This window comes from Odontesthes bonariensis, chromosome 1 (assembly GCF_027942865.1).
Source record: "Odontesthes bonariensis isolate fOdoBon6 chromosome 1, fOdoBon6.hap1, whole genome shotgun sequence".
Taxonomy (NCBI): Eukaryota; Metazoa; Chordata; class Actinopteri; order Atheriniformes; family Atherinopsidae; genus Odontesthes; species Odontesthes bonariensis.
This window is the reverse complement of record NC_134506.1, coordinates 23,839,707-23,858,559: the sequence shown is the minus strand read 5'-3', so window position 1 is coordinate 23,858,559 and position 18,853 is coordinate 23,839,707. Positions and strand designations below refer to the sequence as shown.

At 41.1% G+C, this 18,853-nt stretch overlaps 1 protein-coding gene across 2 annotated transcripts; it reads right to left on the bottom strand.

The window, feature by feature from the left end:
- Window positions 1-272: 272 nt before the first annotated feature.
- On the bottom strand, window positions 273-16,787 carry sltm (SAFB-like, transcription modulator). 2 transcript variants are annotated; one of them, XM_075461117.1, is made up of 20 exons: window positions 16,651-16,787; window positions 9,342-9,429; window positions 9,204-9,259; window positions 8,465-8,492; window positions 6,590-7,172; window positions 5,947-5,990; window positions 5,724-5,830; window positions 5,484-5,633; window positions 5,241-5,353; window positions 4,984-5,144; window positions 4,787-4,887; window positions 4,645-4,707; window positions 4,399-4,553; window positions 4,103-4,283; window positions 3,454-3,578; window positions 3,090-3,263; window positions 2,600-2,908; window positions 2,372-2,510; window positions 880-1,034; window positions 273-788 (listed from the first exon to the last, which is right to left on the bottom strand). In XM_075461117.1, the coding sequence occupies exons 1-20, from the start codon at window positions 16,783-16,785 to the stop codon at window positions 677-679; spliced, it is 2,979 nt and encodes a 992-aa protein (XP_075317232.1). In that variant the 5' UTR covers window positions 16,786-16,787; the 3' UTR covers window positions 273-676. The 2 variants fall into 2 exon arrangements, with proteins under 2 accessions (XP_075317232.1, XP_075317242.1); XM_075461127.1 differs by having other exon boundaries at window positions 5,724-5,827.
- Window positions 16,788-18,853: the final 2,066 nt, after the last annotated feature.

Below are 18,853 nucleotides of genomic sequence, written 5' to 3'. Positions count from 1 at the left end.
AAAAAGAAACATCACTGTAAGCTAAGAACTGACTGATATTTATAGTCAGTCACATGTCCATAATGACGAGCAACTGTAAAACTACGACTTATGCTCCTTTTCAGGCCATGTGGCGCCACTGAATGCCAAGCAGTAAAGGCCTAACACAGCTCAGTTTGTGTCCTACCGGAAGTCATCTGCTGCGATGCAGGGTTTCTATACAGCTTCGTGGCTTGTTTTGTTTAAGCAAATTCAACTAATCTTTACAAAATAGGATATCCACACAAAGTATGACTTCCAAAAACAAAAAGGAAACATATTTTATGTAAATTATTCATGTCACGTTGAACTCTATAATACACACAAAAAAAAATAAAAATACATTACACAGGAAAGCAGAGTTTAACACTATGCTATGGAGGGTGTTACAGACGACACAAGAGACTTCACTTGAAAACTTGTTACAAGGACTGTACAGGATCTTCCTAAATATTAAAACTTGTGCACAGGGTTGTTTAAACCCCACACTGAGGTAAACACTTCATCTACACATAAAATAGTGTTCTCAACCTCATGGCCACAACAGTGCCAAAAAATAACAAACAAAACAAACCCAGTTGATATTATTTAAAAAAAAAAAAAAAAAAAAAAGTCTTCAAATTTTCAGATGCTTTAATGGGGCAACATGTGGATGCCGTTAGAAAGGCCGTGGTGTTCCTTTGAAGGTCTTGAATCCACCAACTGTGCCACCACTGGGAATGGAGTTATTAGTGATCTGTACAATTCTGCTTATTCCTGATGAGGAGTGACTGCAGAGAGACAAAAGGTCACGTCTAAGGTGGCTGCGAGCAAGGCACACCATTCAATTTTCTCCTCATTACTTGGTCGATTTTTCTATACCTTGAAGGAGATATCATGCCGCCCCGAGTGTCTCCCATCCTGCGATTATCAGGGAAGCCCCCACCCTGAGAGCTTGAAGCACCGTGCCACTCCTTCCTCAGTCCCTGCTCTCTGCTGTGGCGCTCCACCACGACCTGCCGGCCGGAACTGAATGGCTGCAGAGACCGAGAGTTGTTAGAGTTATGGAGAGACATGTAGTAAAAATCTGATGGAGTGAAAGCAAACAAAGATCTGAAGCTTCCTTCACCCCTTTAAGAGGACCAAAAAAAACAAAACACAAACACTGTTCATGGTGAGGCTGGCATCAAATGTCTGGAACTGAATCAAGCATCCTTGAATGATGAATTTACAGCTCAGTTGATTATCAGAGTAACACTTCTCTAAATACAATGTAAAAATTGATCAAATCTCTCAATCTATCATTAACAATTAAATTAAAATGTGTTTTCTGGCTTATCTGCAGCATGATAAATTAATTACATTGTCACCATAAACACCCTAAGCTTTAATTTTTTTTTTTAAAAGAATGATAATAAAACTAAAAAAAACAAGGGGAAGTTGGATAAACATTTGAATATTTTCACATAAGGAATTTGTTTTGTTGTTCATTTGACTTCTATGGCAAAATAAGTGATGGGCAGGATTTCCTTACATGGTGAAATTCTCCAGATAGCCCACAGGAGCCAGAGTGTGCACGTTAGCCACTGCGAGCATTTTAAAAGCGGAAGTTATAGCGCCGCAAGGAACAAGCGATCCATCAGTACTTTTCAGAGCATGGTACTTTGTTTTTGCTTCGGGGATGTCTTCAAAAAAAAAAAAAAAAAAAAAAAAAAAAAAAAACGAGGCTGCTTTCATCACTACAGGAACACAAAACTGAACCACAAGAGGCGAGTGAAGCCGTTTCAGTATTGAAGCAGTTTTAGTATTAGAAGTATGAGTGGATTTTTGTATCCATCTGAGTAAAAGGCAATCAACGGTACTTTGTATTCATAAATCTATACACAAGACAACTGAACGCATCCTTTTTTTTTTTGCTTCTACAGCCGCTCAGAAACACGGAGTAACTCACACAAGCAGGTACTGAGCAGAATTACCAAATGGAGACGTCCAGCTGTCAACTTCATTGTGGCGGTTTGTCATGCTGCTCACTTTGAAATTCGTACCGTGTTTCTTCATGTTTATGTGTCATCATTGCTTCCACATTTGGAAAAGTGCGAGTTTCGACCAATCAGAAAACACTTTTGCCACCTGCTCCCTTTCTCTGGAGGACACCGAGCTCTCCCTCGTTCTGGACTCAAATTATTTGGAGTTATGAAGAGTGCAAAGCTAATCTAGAGGTACCCGAGATTAGGAATCGAACGACTGAAAATGATAATGCCAGGTCCACTGTAAGTGCAGCAAATACCTGCTAATGATCTCCATCATAGCTACAATATATGCTGCAGTAAAATCCACAAAATCAAAAACAAACTATATTACTGTGTGAGCTGACCTGATCATTCATCGCCATGGATCTTCCTTCACTTCGATCATTAAAGCTGCTCCTTCCACGGCTGACTGAAGGACCTCCTCTGAGCGCATGACCTGGACCGTCTCTGCCCGGTCGCTCTGCACGCATCCGCATTGGTCCGCTACAAAACCCAGAAGAGACACTTCATAAACTTTAGCTTTAAACAACCATCTAACAATGTTTCTTCATGAAAGTCTTCTTTCTTCCTACCGTATATCTCCTTTGTTGGAGTTTATCCCTCCATCATTCTTCCATCCATGCCCCCCATCCCTTGGTGTTCGGTTGTGCGACATGGCGGGCATTGCAGCCCGTGCTCCGACAGGGCGATCATGCATGGGCGCTGGACGTCTGTCATCTCTGTCCCGGCGGTCGGTGTCCCGTACTTCAGCGCGTGGAGGAGGTGGTTCAGCTCTGCGGACACCGTCAAAGTTCTTGGGGTAGCGGTCAAAGCTCGAACCCTCTCTGTGAGGAGCGGGCCGACTCTTCTTTACCTCGGGCTCACCGACAAACCGGTTACGTCTTTAAACAAAAGGACCAAAATTAGACTCAGAAAAGATCAAACTTGAATAAAGAATAGAGATGACACAGACCAAGGGTACTGGATTTATTACACAAGTTACAAAAAAAAAAAATTACAAAATTTCCACTACTACTTCCTGCACCTGTAGCACAGAAATCTTGCTGTAGTTTAAATGTGTACCTGTCGTATGTGTTGGGCTGCTGGGCAGCAGCATCTGGAAAACGGCCCCTCTCGCGGGGAGTGAAGTTTGTAAAGCGGTTCTGCTGCCGGTTGTAGTTTGAGCCTTGGTTCAAGCGGACCTCTGACTCAGGCTGCATCTTCTTGTTGCTATTCCAAAAGGGTTCCTCCCTACGGCTTAAAAAAAAATTAAGCAGAGACATGTCCTCGTGACTTGGGAGCAACTTTAATGGTCATCTATGCTTTGGTATATCATTTAAAAATAAATCTATTTCACCATCGTCACGTTTGCTTATAGCATTAAAAACGGTCTCCTCAACACAGCTGCTGAGAGAGAAATAAAAAAAAGAAATAAAATCATACATACCCGTGTTCCACCTCACGGCCTCTCTTGAGATTGTTTCTCTTCTCTTGCTCAAAACGAAGCTGCTCCTGTTGCCTCCGAAGCTCCTCGCGTTCACGGGCCATTCGCTCCGCCTCTTTACGCCTTTCCTGAAAGAACAGATATTTAAAAAAAATAATAATTATCATGGATATTGTTTTATGCTTTCAGGCAGTGAGAAAACCAATATGTCTTTACGACCACTCTGAACTTATATGGAGAAAAAGAACAATCTGAGACAATTGCCCCGTTCAGCTGGGTTGCCTGCCAGACTATATCCTTCGCCCAATGACACACACACACACACACACACACACACACAAGTACATTGGTCCTTGTAGTTTTAAAGTCTTACATCTCTAAAAATGCTTTGCTAAAAACTGGTGCCAAAATACGCTATTCTTTTCCAACGGTGCCTTTTATTTGAGGTCACCATCCTTTTCTGAGCATTGTCTTATAGTTTAGCAGATGTGGGGACCTGAACAGGTTATTTAATGTTACAGGAGGCCTTCCAAAGCTAGCTGCTACTTATGTCTCCATGGAGACAGAAGAGAAAAATAAATAAATAAATCCATACCCTGCAGATAAAATGCGACACACATTACTAAGTAGATGCAGAATAATTCATTCATACCTGCTCAATACGGATTCTCTCTCTTTCAAGCCTCTCCCTCTCCAGGCGCTCTCTTTCCAGTTTTTGTCTCTCCATCTCCAGTCTCTGGCGCTCCCGGAGCAGGTTCTCCCGTTCTTCACGCTCCCGCAGCAAGCGGACCCGCTCACGCTCCCGGCGTTCTTGTTCTGCAATTTCACGACGCCTATGGACAAAAAAAATAAATATATCTCATTAGTCTCAGGACTGTAGGAGAACAAACACATGACCCTTTTCATTTAGTCTACTAAATGTGTGAATAAGGCAGAGCATCAGGATACCTGCGCAACTCCACAGCTCTCCGGACGCGCTCCAAGCGAACCATGCGCTCACGCATCCTCAGCTCCTTCTGCTCTTTAAGCTTCTCAAAAGGCAAGATGTCTCTTTCTTCCCCTTTGTTTGGAAAATTTCGCTGCTTCTCTCTCATCATCTCCAACTAAAAAGGGGACAAACAGAAGTTTAAGTTAAGTGTTTGAAGCGTCTTAAAAGTAAAACGCAGTATGTTCAAAATCAAAATGGTTGCCTACCTCTTCAGGAGGAATCAACCATTTTGGACGCCTCTGAAAGTTGGTATTGACAAAGGGCTGGGGCTGTCAGAAAAGAGGATGACATTTAAAATGCTGTCTTTGTAAATTTATTTTTAGTGACGTTTTTATTTTAAAGTCTTACTTTGTCAAAATACCGTCCCCTTCGGAAAGGTCTTGGTCTGCCAAAATTTGGTTCTCCTTTGTTGTAATCTGCCATCATCATCTTTCCTGGGCTTTTTGTCCCTATAAAAGACATGAAGAAATATCCAGATGGACACAATGAAAGTGTGTTCAATACAATATGACTTTCTAATTATCCAGCAAAGAATGGCAACTTACGAAAATGCCTTCTTTCATCTTTCTTCAAAGATTCTTGTCCAGAGTTGGATGAAACAGACTCAGATCTTCCACTTTTGGCTTCTTGTTTCTTGGATAAATCTTTGTCCTTTTCTGACAATTTATCAAATTTCTTTTCTTCTTTTTTGAAAGATGGCTGTGCTCTATTTGTAAAAATGGAGCAGGGAAAAAACAAAAAGAGTTAAATAGGCTTAAAAAAGGACAAAAGGCTTAACATTTGAACCGTTACAGTCCCTCACTTGTTTGTCTGTTTCGCCCCAGTGGAATTGCGTTTATCAGTTGACTTGCTGGAACCTGCTTTGTCCTCCGCTTCCTTCTTTGAGGGCTCCTTTTTGAATGGATCATTTTTGGCCTGAGAAATAATACAAGTAAAAATCAAGGCGACGCAAAAGCGCAGCAATTCTGTCCGTCAATACACAAGGTAGCACTGGACCAATCAAAAGTGTCCTCAAAAACAATGTATCATTTGAACTCTTAGTTACCCTTTCAACATATATCTGCTGTCCGTGGAGCTCTGTGCAGTCAAGGTGGGAGATGCATCGCGTCACCTCTGTGCTCGAAGACATCGTCACCAAGCCGTAACATTTTGAACCAGGACTACGAGCATTTGTAACCACCTTGGCACTTAAAACCTGTCGGAAATATTGTACGACACTGAGAATTAGTTGCTGTAATATTTTCTTTACACACATTCAAATCAAACAAAAACTGCACATATTTACCTTTCCATATTTGCCAAATAAGTTCTTTAGATCTGCAGCTTTGGTGTTTGAAGACAGGCCGCTAACCCATATGTTGCGAGAAGAGCTGCTGTTGCTGCCAACAGCTGCTGATAAAACGCATTCAGTGGTAATTGGGGTCGTTAGAAGAAAATCATCCTCGAGTTGAATGAACTGAGAGAAGTGCTTTCCAAGGTTTCATATTTCTAACATTTGGACATCTTACCCTTTTCATCTTTTGCCGCTTTTCCATCCCTGTCTCTGGAAGAGCTACAAAGCAAATGTTGCCACAGCAAACAGGATATAAGTGAAGGTAAATAAAACCATGATGAAAAGTGACACAGACACATCTAATAGGATTAAACAACATGTTTTGTACTGTTGTGGGAAAAAAAAACCCAAACCAAAACAAAATCCTTTAGGAAAGGCGTGGATCTGAACCAATGTCTCAAAGGCTTCATTGTTTTTCCAGTGGTGAGATGGGTCAAGTTGTCAGCCAATTTTTTCCCTGGACCAATGAAATCTTCAGAGGTTTGTTCAACTTCAGCGAATCATTTGACCATAAGGAGGGGGGGGGCATCATGGAGTCTAACGCTGTTTTACACTGCCTTGTGTAGAAACTGGAAAAGGCTTTAAAACTGCCGGGAGGTTCAAAGTAACAAAATAAGAGTCGTTTTCTCAGCTCCGGGTTAACGTCACAATTTAACCAACTTGAGAAATAAATCAGTAGTAAATTGGAGGATTAGGTACATCAGTGAACATTTCCCTTATGGCAAAAAATAAAAAAATCTTGAGGCTACCCACAATGTTGCGTTCTTAGTGAGCTGGACGTGGTAGTAGTATCAAAGAACTGACATAGAAAGACAAACCTCTTTGCTTGACCTGATGCCCCAGTAGTGGAGGGGCCTTTCTTCCCAGAATCCTTTTCTTTATCTCCGGTTTCAGCTTTCTTCAGGGCGTCTCTGCCGTCTTTCTTCATGGGTTCACCTCTGGATTCATCGTCCGTCTTACCATCTATGTGGCCTTCCATCTCTTCCTCCTTCATGTCATCATCTGGGCTCGTCTCAGCAGAGGTGTCTGGCTCATCTGTGGCCTTCTCTGCCTCTGGATCTGGAAGTTTCACATGTTTACCTGTTTCCAGGAGGTCGTCACCATCAACTTCTAGGGTGATGGCATCTTCATTTGGGATTGAGACGGATAGGTGATCGTCCTCAGCTTCTTTAGAGGTACTCATGGCTTCAGCATCCATCTCAGCCACTTCGGTCGCCACCTCTGGGTCTGGGTCCTCATCTGCCTCTGGCTCCTCCTCTGCATCAACATCTGGCTCAGGCTCTGAATCAGCCTCAGCCACCACAGCTTCTGACTCTGGTTCAGCCTCAGAGTGAGCGCTGCTGTCCTCACAGGGTGGAGGCTTAGAATTTTCACGAGTACCATCATCTGTATCAGTTACATCTGAGGGATTTAATGAGGGATAAACATGGCAAAAACACAACTTTTAACATTGAGACATGTTACTTGACCTATAAAGTAGGATATAAAGCACATTTAGTGTTAATGGTCATCGAGGGCGGAGACACCACAGGAAGACACAAAACACACAATCTTCACGGAAAATAGGGGGGGGGGGGTTTCAGCGCTCCTCATTTCTGTAGGCACAGCAAGTACTTATGCCATCGTGCACAAGCTATGTGCAATTCCAGAAGAGTCTTGCAATGTGTAGCAGCTCTCCAGATCCTTTGACAACGTCCAAATTAGGAGGGAAAGAAGCCATCAGTTCATCATTTGTTTTCTTCTATATTCAAAATACATCTGAAGCTGATCAGTCCACAAGCAGTCAGAGTTTTAAGAAATCTTCCAATACTTCCTTCATCAATGTCAGTGTCTTAGACTTCAGATCCCAAATAAGTCACCAACAAAATAAACTAATGTGTCCAGTCGTCAATACATAGAATACAAAATGCGAGTCCCTTTGGGTGTAGCACTCCAAGATCTCTTCTCTGCACTCATGTTGGAGCTGCAGTGAGCTCTGGGTAGTCACTTTTTTTTTTTTCCTCTTTCTTGAGCATTGTTACTTCTGGACTAACAGCCTGGGCATCAATACAAAGTGCTGAAGAGTGTTGCAGTCCTTGAATCAAACCAAATCCCAACCCCAGTCGATGACCGTTTCATCTAGACATGGCCTATGGAAAGGTGCCTGGCTCCATTGGCAAAGGGAGTGAAGTGATAGAGATCTTCCCAGTGCACGTATCACAGTCACATGTCTGTCCAATCATGGCATCAATGACAGCATCAACAAGAAAGTCCAGTCATCCTCAAACCTTTAAGCCGTTGCCTCTTCCAACCGAGGAGACATAAAATGTCAGGTTGTGATCTTTCACTCTTCATGAACTCGGAGAATGAGGGGAGTTGAGTGCCAGAGAATATGGAAATCCACTGAGCCAAACAGAGTTTTTCCTTTTAAATGCTGAGTAATTGGTCACCTAAAAATCAAGGCCAGCCCAATGATTTATGTGTGTGCGTGAGTGAGTGAGTGACCCAAAAAATAAACCCGGGCAGTTATTGAGAAATGCCTGTTTAGTCCTTGCATATTGTTACCTAGAAAGTGCAGTAGCTAGCAGAACCACAAAATACCATTTTAGGGTGTGTATTACACCAGAAGTTTACAGCTGTACAAAAAATAAATAAATAAAAAAAAGAAATAAACCTTATGTTGACATCAGGCATTAGTGTGCCAACATACATACCCTTTTCTGATTCATACTCCTCGGTTTCCTAAAAGAAAAAGACACTTAAGTGAGTGGAAATTTTTGTTCATGCGTACAAATCTAAATCTACAGCATCTATATCAAGGCAGCCTTATGTTGAGGTTTAAAGATACAGACTTTAACCTTTGGTAAAATGTTCACATAAAAACCAAAGGATGAATGTTGATAAATTCATCATTCAGGCTTTTCACATCCTAGAATTTTATTAGGTGTGAAGTTTCAAAGTGCTTCAAGTTTGTGGCTTTGTGTTCAGCTATCATGATCAATGGGATCAGGTCTAAAATACACAAAGCTAAAAAAAAAAAAAAAAGCTAAAAAAAAAGCTAAAAAAAAAAAAAAAAAAAGCATCTTTCAAGCTTCTTAACTGCCCTTCGTCATACACATGTTTAACTTTTCCCCGGCAGCCAGTGCGATGTTTGTTGAAATGCACAGATAGTAATGTGACCTTTTTAGGCTCAAACCTTTACAAAAATCCAGGTTTGCCTTGGATTTAAACAAGCAACTGAAAGAGCTTTTGTCACAGCACACTGCTAACTGGGAAATATTTTTAATAATTGCCTACATATATAGAACAAGATTGTTACTGTGAAGATATCTTCCAATATCATCAAGATACTTTGGCAAAAGGAAACCATTATATATATATATATATATATATATATATATATAGAGTATATTCTGAGTTTTAGTGAACAACAGAAAAGCATGACACAGCTACCTTGGAAAACATATCTTCCTCCAATGTGGTGTCCTGATCAGAATCCATTTTCTTCCCTGAAACATTAAATCGTCAAACAAGGAAAAATACACAAAAACTACAAAGCATAGTCTTGACAATCCAGCCTGACATCATTACCTTTAGCTTTTCCACTTTTCCTAGTTGATAAGTCCGTTGAAAGCTGAATTTGAATGTCTTCTGGGTCACCACCTTCATCCTCAATGGCCTTAAAGAGGATTTCAATAACACAAAAGGAAACTTGTTAACACAGCTTTGAGATAATATAATGATTTTTTAATAAATGCAGTCAGACTGAATTTGGGCTACGTCTGTTTGTTTCACAAACCCCTTAAAATAATCCAAGTCCCACCTTTCTAAGCATCATGCATACACATTTTAAAGCTCACAGAAACACTCAATATCTATTCTTACTAGAGCTGTCACGACTATTAAACTTTAGTTTGTCATACAAATAATTGTACTTAACACCCATTTCCAGCGATTTTCATTCTGCTACAATAACAAACATCTCAATGATTAAGTTAATCCTTATAAATAATAACTGACATTTGTTGAAGATTACAGCAAAATAGCTAATTGCCTTTGAAGCTTTCCAAAGTAAAAATGCACAAGGCACATGTGCCATTTTCTTGATTTAAAAGGGAGTCAACTCTATTAAACGGTGAAAAACAACAAACAGGTTCATCCAGCTGTTTTCAAACACTATAGCACAGAGATACTCATTGCGCAGCTCCTCAAGCTTCAATTGGTGGCTCGCACTCGCATAGTAGCTTTTAACAATATGGTAACAATACATTTTTTTCAAATAACATATAGCGAATACTGCACAGTATTACGTATTTTTATTAAGTATTAATTAAGGCTTAATGGCGTTTCCTAAAGGGGGCACTGTTAAACCTGGCAACACAGCCTGCCTAAACCACCGTCACACTTGACCGCAGTGCACACTAGCTCCTTTAGCCAGCGCGAGATGCAGGCACAATGGATCTGTTCTTAATTAAAAAAGGGCAAAAACCAGCACAAAAACCATGCTCATCTTAAATGTCTCACTATGATTACAACAACAAACTACAAATACAATATGAAGAAAGTCAAGGACATGCATGCCAGGTTCCACTCATCCCAGTATTAAGGCAAATGTGGTCTTAATTGAAAATGTATTGGTTGTCAGTGTTTCCCGCAGGAAATTGCTTAGTCAAGGTGGTGAGTCGTCGGCCGGGAGCAGGGGTTTTGCGCGGATAGCGTTCCGTCGGGTGGCGGGGGGGGGGGGTGTACTTTGAATGGGACGGGTGCTGTTAGAGCAATAACGAAGCTGTTTAAGAGCTGTAACACTTTTTTATTTACATTATTAACTATTTACATTAACAACCAGTAGGTGTCGCAATTCAATGTTATCAATGCTGTCTTTTAAATGTCTGAGCCAGGCAAAGCATTATTACTTCGGTTTAAAAAAAAAAAAAAAAAAAAAAATGTATTTTATTTTTTTTGGGAAGTGCGAGTTTGCTAAGGCGGCCGCCTTAACTATAATGCGCTGCGGGAAAACTTTGGTTGTGTTGTTTCTTTTTTTGTGGGACGTTTTAAATGTAAAAAAAAAAATAAAAAATGCATATTTGCTAGGGCTGTCCACGACCAAGGATTTTGTTGGTCGACCAGTGGTCGTCATTTACTCCGATTAATCGACACACACCACCCCTCCGCGTTAATGATGATGAGGATGCCGTGGAGGCGGAGGGGGCTAGATCGCAATAAAGTGGATGCGCCTGTAGAGAGATTTAAATAATAAGTAAAACAGTGAGCTGGATAATTTAGCCTTACCAATACTAGCGACAAAACAAAATGTGCTTAATTATTTTAAATTAAATTTATTATTTAATGCATTCAAACTTCAGATCGGCATAGGATAGCTAGGCTAGTAAGCTAGTCACATTCTTGAAGTGGTAAAGCATGTTCGTCGTGGACGAATGATACGCGAATGTTTTTTGCAGATTAGGCAAGTAACTATTATATAATCTACGATTATTTGCCATCAGGCCTAATATTTGCAAAAGGGGACTTAGTATGTTGTCATAAAAGTGGTTCTTCCCTTGATTTTGCTCTGCCAATGTGGCTCTTGTGAAAAAAAATTGTGAGTATCACTGCTATAGCACAATCATGATCATTTTGCAATAGTAATTCAAAGGGCATGAGATCGTGCGTGATGGAGCAGTGGCGCAATTACGTCCGCTTGTCATTCAAACGTGCCAGATGGCCGATGCAGGTAAAACTCTGCTCAGCAAGCCACCCCAACTTAAGTGTGACATCTGGAACCATTTCGGATTTAAAACAAAGAACAAAGAGTTGGATAAAACCAAAGGGGTTTACCATGTGCAGTACAGCCAAACAATAACCCACCCTCCAGAGTGGAAATCTTAAAGCAGGGCTCAGTAATACGGGGTTTGTTTACCATGCAATACACACCCCAAAGCTGTAGGGGGAGCTCTGTAGAAAATAGGCGACAGTCCAGCCAGACTGTCGTAAACCCACCAGAGACAATTTACGGTTTATTTTTCAAGACACTGGCAGAGAGTTGGAGAAGACGACGGAGGTTTGCGATGTCTTCAAAGGTATGTAGTAAAAGTAATTATCAAAGCAGTATAAAAGCAAAGAATGAATTGTAAACCATATGTGCATGTTTGTCTCGGCTCAGAGCCCTTTACGACCTGCCATGAAGCAGTTGTTCTCGGCTCTCGTGTGTCACGAGACTAGGGGTGGGCGATATGGGCAAAAAAAAATATCGATTTTTTTAGGATTTTCACGATAAAGATATTTTGACGATATTTAAAAAAAAAATTAAAACTTGCATTAAGATCACAATAAAATGAACACAAGCATGCAAGTCTAAGCACACACGGCCGGTAGGCTACAGTGAAACTGCGAATGGCTCATTAAATCAGTTATGGTTCCTTTGATCGCTCTACCGTTACTTGGATAACTGTGGAAATTCTAGAGCTAATACATGCAAAACGAGCGCTGACCTTCGGGGATGCGTGCATTTATTAGACCCAAAACCCATGCGGGGTGCCTCTCGGGGTGCCCCGGCCGCTTTGGTGACTGATAACCTCGAGCAGTTTCTCAGGCTACTTCTCCCTCCGGAGAGGGAGCCTGAGAAACGGCTACCACATCCAAGGAAGGCAGCAGGCGCGCAAATTACCCACTCCCGACTCGGGGAGGTAGTGACGAAAAATAACAACACAGGACACTTTAAATCCTTTAACAGGGATCAATTGAAGGGCAAGTCTGGTGCCAGCAGCCGCGGTAAGTCCAGCTCCAATAGCGTATCTTAAAGTTGCTGCAGTTAAAAAGCTCGTTGTTGGATCTCGGGATCGAGCTGACGGTCCGCCGCGAGGCGAGCTGCCGTCTGTCCCAGCCCCTGCCTCTCGGCGCCCCCTCGATGCTCTTAGCTGAGTGTCCCGTGGGGTCCGAAGCGTTTACTTTGAAAAAATTAGAGCGTTCAAAGCAGGGTGTGGCGTGGCGCTGTGGTAAGGGCAGAGGACCACTGGCGCCGCACTTTTTGGCGATTGAAAAAAAAAAAAAAAAAAAAAAAAAAACTTTTTTTTTTTTGCCTATATCTCGATATTGCAAATTACTCATCGTCAAAACAACATTCACGATAATTTCGCAAACGATACATATCGCCCACCCCTACACGAGACTTCCAGAGCTAAACAAAGCACGCGGCGCCACAGGCAAAGTTGCAAGCGCTGTTCCGGGCTAGGGCCACCAGATGGAGATGGAAATCTCACCATTTTCATCGGAACGGGTCAGCCAAGCAAACTGATGATTGCCAAGCAATTTTATGACCATGAAAAAGTTGCATAGCATGTCTTTAAAGACGCTCCACCGTCGCGTTCCCGTCTAAAGGGTTGAAAACACAAATGTGTGCTCTGAGCTGCTCACGCTGGGTATCCTCGCATACGCGTTGACGTCATAACCATGTGCAGTACAGCCAAACAATAACAAACATGTCGGATTATTTCCATCAGTCAGACATTCAAGTTGTCTTAGCTGCTTTGATAGCTATTCGCTTCTTCGCCATGTTTTGGTTTTCGACTGTGGGCTATTTCGCGCTACTACGGAGAGAAGTAGAAGGAAGTTTCAACGCATGCGCGCGCTCTTGGTGTTGTTGTATGGCAGTGCTTCACAGTACCACCTAGCCACCTGGCATGTATACTACATCAAATTTCACACACTTTTGCGTCACCGTGTGCATGCAGATTTCCACCCAAAGACGCTCGTCTAAACGCAAAATAAAAAGTGGGAACGCAACGCCACTTTTGCGGATTGTGTTCAGAGCGTTGTCGTGTAAAGGCTCGTGTATACTTCGCAGCAGTGTGTCGCAGTGAGCTTGTCGCAGACACGACGCAGTTATTTTTGATTTATGCCTTGAAGCGCTGTCTGCGCTATGTTAATCCCACGCCACAACGCAAGAGGGACAATCACGAACAAGCTAGGACTGTGGGTGTTACGGTTACGGAGGTCATTCAACAACAATGGCGACTGGACGAATGCGCACTTTGATTGAGATGCAGCTGATCGATCTAGAAATAGAAGAAATATTGCTACTACTGGAGCTGGCAGAGAGGGAAAGAATTGTCACGGTTAGCGTCAGCCGGTTAGCAAACCGGAAATACGCATAGTGTAGAGCGGATGTAGAGTTGACCAATCAGAGGCCTCCTTTCTCTCCTCCCTGCGGCGATGTCTGCGGCACTAGCCGCTTTCGGACTGTAGGAACCTTTGGCAGTTCTAATAACCTTTTAATCCGCAGGGCCGTTTTCTCCCTTAGTTCCTATAACTATTTAGCTCCTTCTCCGAGGTCGGGTCTTTTCATAGTTCTTATAGAACGAATCTAACGGAGGTGTGTGGTGGTCGGTTATTGTCTGCGGTGAGTTACAATTTTGAGGAGGTGCACCAGAGTGTCTGCGTAGTTGGGGGGGGGGGGGGGGGGGGGGGGCATGTCTGCGTTAAGCCTGATTCTTACTCGGCGCAACTGTTCTGGCTCGAGAACCATTAATGACGTCATCGAAAGCACCAGCCCCTTCACAGTTCCTTCAGCTCATAAGCGCAGTTTGCGCAGAGTATGCGTCACATTTGCAGTTCTCTCCAGACCAGCGGGCGTCACTGTTGAGGAAACAAGCTGAAGAACCGGACGAAGAAAAGCATACGAAGAAAGCATACACAATGCCACCTGTGGTGTCACGTCAGCAGAGGCTGGCACATCTGATGCGGATGCGGAATGAATTTACTCTGGGTGTAGAACTGTATATGTATCTCAGAGCTAAGCGGCTGCGGCAAAAACAGAAGAGAAGGTGGAATGTTCGTCCTTTGCAACAAGACGAACTTTGTCAAACGTTGTCAAACGTTGTCCTTTGGGACAACGTTGTCCCAGTGTAACTTCATAGACGTGTCGTACAGATGTTTGTAGAGGCGCACCCTCTCGGTCACCGCGGTCTCTGCAGTGTTCATGTTTCCTTTCTCTTGGTCAGCTGTTTCCGGTTGAGCTCGCGCGAAGTCAGAAAAAAAAGTTGTGTGCGCGACCTTGCGACGCGCAAGGATTTTTTAGCTTGCGACGGGGGGCGTGGCGGAATTTTGGGTCACGTGACCGTTTGCGCCATTTGCGACCAGCTAGTAAGAATGGATCAAAGCGAGGTTGCGCCGAGTAAGAATCAGGCTTCAACTGCGACACACACCCAGACGACCTGGTTTCCGAGTATAAATCAGGCTTAAAGCTAGCCTCAGTTTCTTTTGTTTATGTTATTGTGACTCGTTTCTCACTTGGGTCACAAAGTCACAATAACAGGACTAGTCTTTAGACAGTTTACGTTTACTTTTTGCACATTAAAAACAATGCCTTAATGCAATTTGCAGTGATAGAATGTTGTAGTTCAAGTACACTTTCACATGTAAATTCCCTTGATCATTTCAAAGTGATCAGTTTAAACCGTCCAATTTACAAGTTTGCACTTAAAACCTGTTGTTTATGGTGAAAAGAAAAATAAAGTACATTTGTATTTTGTAACACAGTTGAGCCATTTTCATTATCGAAGAGTGATTAATCGATTCAGGACCTTATGAATCAAAATTGAATCAATTTAGGAAATTGGCCACGATACCCAGCTCTAATAGCAGTTATTCTGTTTTTAACCTTAGCGACTCACATTGGCCCAGAAGTGATGCCTTTAAGACAACAATGCAGCCTCACTCTGCTTCTTTTTGTAGTAATTTCTGTCACAACAACCCTGTAATGTAAAATCAGGTTCTGCATCATACACATTTTTTATTATCCTCCACAACAACCTGAGCAATTAGAGTATGTATGCTGCTTGAATTAACATGAGTACACAATACATATTTTAAGAAAACCTGATCATAAAAGACAAAAACGTTTATAGTTTTTCCCTATGTGATTTGAAAGCAGTTTGGAGAAATTTAGTTCTAAACAATATACATTTAGATTTAATTCTTATTCATTTTTCCCCCTTCTGGTTAATTCATTATATTCATATGAGTGGAGCAAACACATTCTAGTAAGCCAAGAAGTCACAGGAATAAAAAAAAAAAAAACAATGATGTTGACTGTGCACAAAAATGTCTAGGTTACATGAGCATTATAAAAAGGGAGGACCATGCAAACTGAACAGAGTAGAAAATGATTTACCAGACTTGGTTAAATTGAGGGGTACAGTGTAATTTACCTTTAATCGGCGCGAAATAACTGTTATTACTATCAGTCAAGTCCTGTGATGTTCCCTCTATTGCTCCTTTGTCGACTTAACTACAAATATTTAATAAATACTGAACTAATCATACCTTTGATGTCACACACTGCATGGCGAAAATCAATCGGAAGACGTGGTTCTCACAACCATCCCCTTTCACCGCCCTTAAATGAATTTGTGTGGATCAACAGCTGAGGTCAATCACGTGCAATCTACCCCATATGCTACTATAAAAATTAGAACCATTTAGTCTACCCCTAAACATATCACGTTGCGGACGTAGTTCAGAAAGCCACATTCAGATATCGTTGCAGAGGCACGAAAAGTATGCAGACGCATCTCCTTTCTGTTTGATATCCAAGACGAGTATGTAATCTCCAATGGTGCCTGTAACAGCATTACATTCAGTCCATGCTCATTTGAACTGCACGAAACGCTAATTGTTTTCCAATAAATGTATAGGTGCAAACGAAATTATTAGCCACAACGGTTGTTTCAATGCAAAAACAGAATACGAAAGAAACCGACTCGGCGGTCATTTTGCAGTTAAAAGTGATTAGCAGGCTAATAAGAAACCCGTCACAACATTAGCTAGCATTAGCGCGAGCATTTCTGCATCACCTACCTAGCTCATTCACCCTTTCAGCAAATATAAACTTTGTATCGATTACCTGTTTAAGTCTTGAAAGAAGAACGCTCTTTACACCAGTGGTGTCCAAATTCCGCCGTTTCAGTTCGGATTTAAGATCAACAACCCTTAATTCTGATATCTTCTTGGAATCCGTTGAAATGGCACCCGACGCCATTTTACCTCAAAATTATTGAATGGTGCGCGCGCAGACCGTTTAGCTTGTCCAGCTTCTTCTTTGTTGTCTTTATTTTTCGTGATCAAATGTTGCAACGCCATCTACTGTTGGGGCTAATGAGCCAGTGAGTGAACAAATATAAAAACGTCTACGTCGACCACACGGGAGTGTCTGACCATGTCAAGTTTAAACGTCTTTAATTGAAATCAGCTGAAGGTTAAAGCTCCCCCCTGCTATCGGTGCAGTGTAAATTTAATGTCACAAAGCAGTCAGCAACCTTCTTTCTCGTTGTGTCCTGACATACACCTACTAGATAACTTCTCAAACTGAGATGCATTTTATAAAAACGCCTAAGGACTATAAAAACACATTAGATGATCTCAAATGACCACAATACTTATTGATTGATTTTGGTGTTGCTAAAAAAACAATAACAAACTATCCACTGTAACCGGTGCATGTATTAATGATGTGCATTATGGTGTCTTTTTTGGACACCATAATGCACATTTTTTGGAATAACAAGTCCAGTTGCTTAAACTTAGTTTTTCTTCAAACCTTGAGCCCAAAATCTTCCCTTACACACGCCAATTTAATCAATTTCGATGTTTTCTCTTCATATGTTGTCCATAGCCTGATTTATTCAATATTTTATTCTTCCAAACAAAATTATTATAATTTTTCTTGGCTGTTTTTAAACTTTCTCCCATTCATAAAGTGATTAAAAAAAGAGATATTCAAAACCCAAATGAGGATTGTCTTTTTATTCTAGCATGTCAACAAAGAGTAACAAGATTTTGAACATGGCTTTATTAAATGTTCAGAATTATTTTCTAAAAGCTTATCCACATTAGCACATATTCAGTTTGTTAATGCTTCATTAGTCTAACATATTCAAACACAACATTTCTGAAAACTATGTGCAGGAAACATTATTGCCTTCGCATAAGAAACTGGCTTGTGATATTTTATCTTGATAGTCTAACAAACAGCTAAATCTTTACGTTTTACTTTGTTAAGTGTCTGCAATTTAAATCCACTGCAGTGGACAGCCTAACTCATAATAATAATAATGATAACAATACAATTGAATGTGTGTTTTTGTACTAAATCCTGTTTGGGAGCATTCTCATTCAGTTTTTAATAATTTATGTCTGAAAGGGTTAACTACAGCGTGTAAATTATCAAAGCAAAGCACTCTTACTATGTTCTCAGACGACAACGTGTTTTGCAGATTGGTGTTTTATTGAATTATTTACAATAAGTGTATTTATTTATGCTTTTTTTCATCTGCACGTTTTCAATGACCTACAAGCTGCTGCTAGAGTTTTAACCAGCACTAAGAGATCTGAACACATCACTCCAGTTTTAAAATCTTTACACTGGCTTCCAGTCAGCCACAGAACAGATTTTAAAAGCCTGCTGATGGTTTACAAATCCCAGAACGGTTTAGGCCCAAACTACATCTGTGATATGTTCAGAGAATATAAACCTAGCAGAGCTCTTAGATCCAAGGACTCAGGTCAGCTGGTCCAGTCCAGAGTCCAGACTGAACATGGAGAAGCAGCATTTAGCTGTTATGCTGCAGACAAGTGGAACAAACTGCCAGTGGAGATTAAACTTACACCAAATGTAGACATTTTTAAATCCAGGTTAAAAACATTTCTTTTCTCATGTGTCTATGCATGAAATCTGCTCGGTATCTTTTAACTTTTGCTTGTTTTTAATCATTTCAATTAATTTCAATTATTTTATTTGCTTCTCTTTATATTCCTTTATGTATTTTAATGCTACTTCCACTGCCCGAGGCAATGATTTTATTTTATGTAAAGCACTTTGAATTGTTTTGTACATGACATGTGCTATACAAATAAATTTTACTTGACTTGATGATTCACTTTTTTGAAAATCATGTGTTTGACCTACATTCACTAGAGGGCGCAATTGTATATGGAATAAAGGATTTTGGATGGTAATGCATTCACAGCAATCAAACAAGAACTTACATTACCATCAATAATAAAATATAATACCTGTCAAAATTACTTTCTTAAGTTGTCTCGACGAC

What these genes read in the sequence shown, in the direction of transcription:
- sltm (XM_075461117.1), bottom strand. Translation starts at nt 16,785, where the DNA reads ATGGCGTCGGGTGCCATTTCAACGGATTCCAAGAAGATATCAGAATTA. An exon ending in GGGGCGAAACAGACAAACAA is followed by an intron (nt 5,145 to 5,240) that starts GTGAGGGACTGT and finishes TTTTACAAATAG; the next exon opens with AGCACAGCCATCTTTCAAAA. An exon ending in GGTTGATTCCTCCTGAAGAG is followed by an intron (nt 4,554 to 4,644) that starts GTAGGCAACCAT and finishes TCCCCTTTTTAG; the next exon opens with TTGGAGATGATGAGAGAGAA.